The sequence below is a fragment of the Lolium perenne genome, chromosome 4 (genome assembly GCF_019359855.2).
Source record: "Lolium perenne isolate Kyuss_39 chromosome 4, Kyuss_2.0, whole genome shotgun sequence".
NCBI lineage: Eukaryota > Viridiplantae > Streptophyta > Magnoliopsida > Poales > Poaceae > Lolium > Lolium perenne.
This window is the reverse complement of record NC_067247.2, coordinates 368,168,620-368,177,105: the sequence shown is the minus strand read 5'-3', so window position 1 is coordinate 368,177,105 and position 8,486 is coordinate 368,168,620. Positions and strand designations below refer to the sequence as shown.

General features: G+C 47.5%; 1 protein-coding gene across 1 annotated transcript; it reads left to right on the top strand.

Moving 5' to 3' along the window:
• The first annotated feature begins 3,432 nt into the window (after positions 1 to 3,432).
• On the top strand, positions 3,433 to 4,446 carry LOC127347926 (uncharacterized mitochondrial protein AtMg00810-like). Its single transcript, XM_051374060.1, has 3 exons — positions 3,433 to 3,528; positions 3,618 to 3,907; positions 4,383 to 4,446. The coding sequence occupies exons 1-3, from the start codon at positions 3,433 to 3,435 to the stop codon at positions 4,444 to 4,446; spliced, it is 450 nt and encodes a 149-aa protein (XP_051230020.1).
• The last annotated feature ends 4,040 nt before the right edge of the window (positions 4,447 to 8,486 follow it).

The following is an 8,486-nucleotide window of genomic DNA, read 5'->3' as shown; positions in this document are numbered from 1 at the left end:
CTAAAAAGTAAATTTCATTTAGAATATTTTAGCAACTTTTGTTAACTTACAACTTAAAATAGTACTTAATTTGAGTAGCAAGTGGTAGTTTATTTGAGTTGCAAGTGGATCTCCCCACCCGTTACTTTCCCCCTTAAAAACCACTGGCCCGAAAAAGGGAATTATAAAAATTAATCCAGAAAAACATGAATTACCGTACGAAATAATAACATAAAGGGAATTGCAAAAAAAGAGAATTGTCAAAAGGGAATTGCAAATAAAGAGAATTGAAAGTATGCGTCGTGCTGAAAAAAAGAGCGAGGTGCTCTGTGCATAAATGCAGCAACTTGTGAGAGCTAGCCTCCTGCTGAAAAGTTGGCTCATTAAATGCAAACCTATGAGATACTTTATGCATGCATGCAGTGTGAACGGTCTTGGCTGTATGCAACTTGCAAGTGGGAACGTGAGCTGTTAGTGTGAACACAAAGCTACATGTGAACGTAATTAAACACTACAAGATAAAAAGGGAATTGATTTCGCGCATGGCGCGAGCGCTACCGCGCCAAGGAAAGTGATCGCACCAGCAATCGATTGCCAGGGAGGGGATTTGCACTAGAGGGTCATTTAAGTTGTCTATCTACACATGCAAGCTATCCACATCATCTATTTTATTAGACTAGTCACAATGGGAAGCAGTATCATAGATTGTATCATACATATGATACTAGTTTATAATACAACACCTACAATGCATAGTATCATGAATTAGTATCATAGTTCTATCATATTTAATGTTTTGTAGAATCTCAATGCAAATATGTATAAATGATGTGTTTGCCACTAAAATTTCTAGTTTTACGTGCTATGATGCAATCTACCTATGATACTACTAGTCTCACCTCTCTCCTCATTAATTGATGTGCCACATAAGATTTTTGCCTACATGGCATGTATGATACTACCTATGATACTTTCATTGGGGCTAGTCTTAGCCATCCAATTGTTCATGTCATCCCACCATGCAAACCACATCATCTATTTTTAAGCCATCCAATCATCCACGTCATCAACTTTTAGCCGTCAACTACATAACCATTTCAAGTCAGTTTTTTTTAAGTTAGCCTCTTGACTATTTACGTCAATTGAATCATGCATTTTCCTACAAATAACAACCTATTCCAATCAACTTATATCCTTTTGTTTTTTACAAAATAGAGTTATCGGAGAAATTTCCACCGTAACGCGTGGGGTATCCTTCTAGTTAAAAAGATGAGATATGGTGGAATATATTTGAGTTTGCTTGGATTCTTGATTTATTATACCGTCCAATTCCTCATGTGTTGTATTATCCGGACATGCATTGATTCACAGATTTTATAGTATCCAAAGATTAACGATGACAGTTCTGTGTGGTTTTGGTGCGTGTGCAAAAATTGATTAATTTCCAGTAAAATGTGGGTGCAAAACAATACAGTTATCCAGAGTTTCTATTTGAGAGCAAACATGATTAATTCTATGCTGAAGTTCTTGTTGCTGCGTGGATGTAGAACCTTACATATGTGAGAGCTAAACGCTGAAAGTTACTAATACTTGAGATCTGTTTGCGTGCCAAAAGCTAGAGTTGTTTTTTTATTTTGGTTATTGTAACCACCTTACAATCGGTCATTTATAGTTAAATTGAAATCAAAACATTTGCCTAACTTATAACCAATAAATTCTCGCATTGACTATCCAGGCGTGTTGTCAAGCAACCAACTTTCGTCGGGTTTTCTTCATCAGCACGATAGCTTTCCCACCGATCAACCCCATAGCAGCTCCGAATAGAGCTAAACCCAACCAAAAAGAGACGAAATCGTGGATGTCATCTAGGCTCATAGCGACCACGAATGTTGGACAACGACCTAAAAACGAGTTGAAAGATTGAGTGCGGCCGCATGAACCAAGGGCTGAGGAGCACTCAACGGTCATAGCCGAGAAGATAAATATACCTAAGTTCGCACGCTCGATATCAATGGAAGGTCGAGTCTAAGGATCAAACTTATTTAGTTTTAATCAGCTTTATATATACCAATTTGACATCATATATGTAGGTATTTATATCTACAAAGTTAATCAAACATCGATAAGGTTAACTTTTGTCAAAGGTAGAAATGCACTTATTGGAGGAAGTAATCTTAGTGTGGTACATGTCAACGACTTAATGCCCGAAGTCATGTTCTGAGAAATTCAGCTAGTAGTAGTATTATTTAGGAATTGCACCCAAAAAAAGTATTATTCAGGAATTTGAGTCAGGGTCAAGGACGACGCGGCATCCTATAGTTCCCTTCCAGACGAAGCATCTGGATCATTTTATACTCCCGCTAACTATAGTTCCCTTCCAGACGAAGTATCACTGCTACCCTGCTAACTTGTTCGTATCAATTTCCATCAGCGTATCAATTTCCAGTTGCACCGCCGCCGCCCGCGCATATCCTGCAGCCACGCACCCATCCCGTCGAGCCAGTCATCATCGTCTTTGATGACGACGAGCAGGTGGAGCCGGCCTCTGTGGCGGCCGACAGCCTGGCACCATCTCCGGCATATGCATCATCTAACGGAGTACTGGTCGTCAAGACGCACACCGAGTATTCGGCCGTCGCCAGGGACTCGTCCAGCGAAAACTTCGCATTGCTCGTGCACGTTAAGGCTCCCGGGATAGCCGACGCTGGAGCCGCAGGCGACGCGCAACCACGGGCGCCACTGGACCTCGTCACGGTGCTGGACGTGAGCGGCAGCATGAGCGGGCACAAACTGGCACTGCTGAAGCAGGCCATGCGGTTCGTCATCGACAACCTCGGCCCTGCCTGTTGAGATACATGTTGTGAAGTGTATATGTGAATTGTCTAGCCATTTCCATCAGTTCGGACTTTTGATTCAAGTGGCTAGTGCATGAAGCTTAACATGGTATCAGAGTCCCAGGTCTCAAGTTCAAATCCTGTCTTTCACATGGTTTTCGCAATTAAGCCTAAAAATTGTTGTTGCCCCCCTCTTTAGCCACCGCTGATACCCTATTTCGGTGTGCTCTTCTTCTTTCACGTGTTGACTTTCTCTTCTCTCGTCACACGCGAGTGGGGGTGTTGTGAAGTGTATATGTGGATTGTCTAGCCATTTCCATCAGTTCGGACTTTTGGTTCAAGTGGCTAGTAGTGTTGAAGTATAATTGCATTGCCTAATCTCTTCCATCAGATCGGTCTTTTGGTTGCATTGGTTAGAGCATGCAGTTCTACATGGTATCAGAGCCAAGAGGTCTTGAGTTCAAGACACGGCTGGCGCAATATAAAATAAAAATATTGCAGCCCACTTTCGGTCCACGTTTAGGCCTGAGGGAGTCACACGTGAGGGGGAGTGTTGAAGTATAAATGCATTTCCTAATCTCTTCCATCAGATCGGTCTTTTGGTTGCATTGGTTAGAGCATGCAGTTCTACAGGAATAGGAGTGTGCGGATGCAGTCGTTGAGGGTGCGGAGGATACGCTCGGCGCGGCCGTTTTGTTGGGATGTGTATGGACAGGTTAGACGGAAAATAGTGCCGTGAGAGGAGAGTAGGGTGCGGATGGCGACATTGTCTTGACGGCCAGCTCCACGGACCTCCTGCGACAGATCACCGAGCGTCTTCGCGCTGAGTTTGCCCTCAAGGACTTGGGGACCCTGCACTACTTCCTCGGCATCGAGGTCGTACGTCGCACCGACGGCTTCTTCCTTCATCAGCGCAAGTACGCCCACGAGCTCCTGGACCGCGCCGGTATGCTTAATTGCAAACCTGCGGCCACACCTGTCGACACGAAGTCCAAGCTCTCCGCCACGGATGGTTCGTTGGCCATGGATGCGTCATTTTATCGCTCCATCGTCGGTGCCCTGCAGTACCTCACCTTGACCCGCCCCGAGCTGCAGTATGCTGTCCAGCAGGTGTGCCTTCGCATGCATGCTCCGCGGGATCCTCATTGGGCTACGGTCAAGCGGATCCTCCGCTACATTCGTGGCACCATGGACTTCGGCCTCTCCCTCCACGCCTCCACCGCCACGGACATCGTCGCCTACTCGGACGCCGATTGGGCAGGCTGCCCCGACACGCGTCGCTCCACGTCTGGCTACTGCGTCTACTTCGGACCTTCGCTCATCTCCTGGTCGTCTAAGCGACAACCCACGGTCTCTCGCTCCAGCGCCGAAGTGGAGTACCGGGCTGTTGCTAACGCGGTTGCCGAGGTCTCTTGGCTGCGGCAACTCCTCGTTGAGCTCTCATGCCCTGTTGCCAAAGCCACCGTGGTCTATTGCGACAATGTCTCCGCCGTCTACCTCTCCGCCAACCCGGTCCACCATCGCCGCACCAAGCATATTGAGCTGGACATCAACTTTGTTCGGGAACAGGTGGCCCTTGGACACATTCGAGTACTTCATGTGCCCACCTCCGAACAATTTGAGGATATCATGACCAAGGGTCTCCCTACGGCATCATTTGAGGAGTTCCGGTCCAGTCTATGCGTTCGACCAGGTGACGCTTCGACTGCGGGGGGTGTTGAGATACATATCCTTGTATATCCGGATGTGTATCTTTTGTAGTTATGTATAGCGATACATATCTTTGTATTGATTATTGGGCCCGCCTCCTTCCTTGTATAGTCGAGGACGTGGCCTATATATGTAACGCCATATGCACCCAATCAATACATTGTGAGTTGCATCCCTCTCTACATGGTATCAGAGCAGGAGATCCTAGGATCAAATCCTGGCCAACGCAAGAATTAAAAAGAAATATTGCGGCTCCCCAAACATGCGTTGTTGAGATACATATCCTTGTATATCCGGATGTGTATCTTCTGTAGTTATCTATAGCGATACATATCTTTGTATTGATTATTGGGCCCGCCTCCTTCCTTGTATAGTCGAGGACGTGGCCTATATATGTAACGCCATATGCACCCAATCAATACATTGTGAGTTGCATCCCGCTCTACACCTACCGTTCCTAACCTAGCCGCCGCGCCCCTCTCTCCCCGCGCGCGCCGCCCCACCCTCCAACCCTAGCGCCGCCGCCCTTGTGCCGCCGCCGTGTGTGCCCCTCCTCACGCCGCGCCGCCGCCGCACCTGCAGCCACCGCCGCGCCTCCCTCCCCAACCCCGCGCCGTCGCCATCCCCCGCGTGCGCGTCATCATGTCGTCGGTCTCCAACGGCAGCAACCCCTTCGCCTACAACCCATGGACGGGGCTCATCCACGCCTACAACATGCCGGTGCCGCGCCCGCCGACTCACCAGGTGCACTTCACCGCGACACCGCCCTACGCCCCGGCCTTCACCGCCACGCCGCCGTCCTACGCCCCGGCCTACGACGCCGCCCCCGCACCTGGCTCTTACGCCGGTGGCGGCAACTGGTTTATGGACACGGGCGCCTCGTCTCACATGGCCGCTCACCCTGGTAACCTTTCCCATTCTTTTCCCACTTCCACCGAGTCTCGCATCATTGTCGGTAACGGCGCCGGTCTTCCTATTTCTCACCTTGGTTCTGCTAATTTTCCATCTACTTCTAAACCACTGTCTCTCAATAATGTCCTTGTGTCTCCCCAGCTTATTCAGAATTTAGTCTCTGTTAAAACTCTTTCTCGTGACAACTCTGTGACTGTTGAATTTGATGCTTTTGGTTTTTCTGTTAAGGATGCCCGCACCCGGATGGTCCTCCATCGATGTGAGAGCCCCGATGATTTGTATCCGGTGATGTCGCCTTCCACCCCCGGCGCCGCACCTCGTGCTCTCTCCGCAGGCGTTGATCTTTGGCATGCTCGTCTTGGACATCCCAGTGCCAACACGCTTCACCAAATAATGAGGGGTTTTTCATTTTCATCTACTAAACAGTCTTCACATAGTTGTGAAGCGTGTGGGCTTGGTAAACACGTTCGTCTTCCTTTTAGTCAGTCTTCCACTGTTGCGTCTTTTCCTTTTGAGTTAATTCATAGTGATGTATGGACCTCTCCAATCCCGAGTAATTCTGGTCTTCTTTATTACCTAGTTATTCTTGATGATATTTCTCATTTTGTGTGGACGTTTCCCCTCTGTAAAAAGTCCGATGTCGCCACCACTCTCACAGCCTTCTATGCCTATGTTTCCACCCAGTTCGGTCGCCCCATCCACGCCCTACAAACTGACAACGGAAAAGAGTTTGACAATGTCGCCGTCTGCACCCTACTCTCCTCTCACGGCACTATTTTCCGTCTAACCTGTCCATACACGTCCCAACAAAACGGCCGCGCCGAGCGTATCCTCCGCACCCTCAACGACTGTGTCCGCACACTCCTATTCCACAGCCATGTTCCCCCACCTTTTGGCCTGACGCCTTAGCCACCGCCACCCTCCTTGTCAACCTTCGTCCGTGTCGTCCCCGTTGGAACTATGCACCTCATCACCTCCTTTACGGTTCCCCTCCATCCTACGACGGTCTTCGGATTTTCGGTTGTCGTTGTTATCCTAGTATCGCCGCCACCACTCCTCATAAACTCGCCCCTCGTTCCGTTCCGTGTGTTTTCCTCGGTTACCCGGCTAACACCAAAGGCTGCCGCTGCTATAATCCGGTTTCTCACCGTGTCATTGATACGCATACAGCACGCGTCCGTTGGGAACCCCAAGAGGAAGGTGTGATGCGTACAGCGGCAAGTTTTCCCTCAGTAAGAAACCAAGGTTTATCGAACCAGTAGGAGCCAAGAAGCACGTTGAAGGTTGATGGCGGCGAAGTGTAGTGCGGCGCAACACCAGGGATTCCGGCGGCAACGTGGAACCTGCACAACACAACCAAATTACTTTGCCCCAACATGACAGTGAGGTTGTCAATCTCACCGGCTTGCTGTAACAAAGGATTAGATGTATAGTGTGGATGATGATTGTTTGCAGAGAACAGTAGAACAAGTATTGCAGTAGATTGTATTCGATGTAAAAGAATGGACCGGGGTCCACAGTTCACTAGTGGTGTCTCTCCCATAAGATAAATAGCATGTTGGGTTAACAAATTACAGTTGGGCAATTGACAAATAAAGAGGGCATGACCATGCACATACATGTTATGATGAGTAGTGTGAGATTTAATTGGGCATTACGACAAAGTACATAGACCGCTATCCAGCATGCATCTATGCCTAAAAAGTCCGCCTTCAGGTTATCATCCGAACCCCCTCTAGTATTAAGTTGCAAACAACAGACAATTGCATTAAGTATGGTGCGTAATGTAATCAACAAATACATCCTTAGACATAGCATTGATGTTTTATCCCTAGTGGCAACAGCACATCCACAACCTTAGAACTTTCTATCACTGTCCCAGATTTAATGGCGGCATGAACCCACTATCGAGTATAAATACTCCCTCTTGGAGTTACAAGTAAAAACTTGGCCAGAGCCTCTACTAATAACGGAGAGCATGCAAGATCATAAACAACACATAGATGATAGATTGATAATCAACATAACATAGCATTCACTATTCATCGGATCCCAACAAACGCAACATGTAGCATTACAAATAGATGATCTTGATCATGTTAGGCAGCTCACAAGATACAACAATGATAGCACAATTAGGAGAAGATGACCATCTAGCTACTGCTATGGACCCATAGTCCAGGGGTGAACTACTCACTCATCACTCCGGAGGCGACCATGGCGGTGAAGAATCCTCCGGGAAATGATTCCCCCCTCCGGCAGGGTGCCGGAGGCGATCTCCTGAATCCCCCGAGATGGGATTGGCGGCGGCGGCGTCTCTGGAAGGTTTTCCGTATCGTGGCTCTCGGTACTGGGGTATTCACGACGAAGACTTTAAGTAGGCGGAAGGGCGGAGTCGGAGGGCTGACGGGGGGCCCACACGCTAGGGCCGCGCGGGTCCCTCCTGGGCTGCGCCGCCCTAGTGTGGCGGCTCCTCGTCGCCCCACTTCGGTTCACTTTCGGTGTTCTGGAAGCTTCGTGGAAAAATAGGCCCCTGGGCGTTGATTTCGTCCGATTCCGAGAATATTTCCTTACTAGGATTTGTGAAACCAAAAACAGCAGAAAACAGCAACTGGCTCTTCGGCATCTCGTTAATAGGTTAGTGCCGGAAAATGCATAAATATGTCATAAAGTATGTATAAAACATGTGAGTATCATCATAAAAGTAGCATGGAACATAAGAAATTATAGATACGTTTGAGACGTATCAAGCATCTCCAAGCTTAGTTCCTACTCGCCCTCGAGTAGGTAAACGATAACAAAGATAATTTCTGAAGTGACATGCTATCATAATCTTGATCAATACTATTGTAAAGCATATGAGATGAATGCAGCGATTCGAAGCAATGGCAAAGACAATGAGTAAACAACTGAACCATATAGCAAAGACTTTTCATGAATAGTACTTTCAAGACAAGCATCAATAAGTCTTGCATAAGAGTTAACTCATAAAGCAATAAATTCTTAATAGAAAGCTTTGAAGCAACACAAAGGAAGATATAAGTTTCAGCG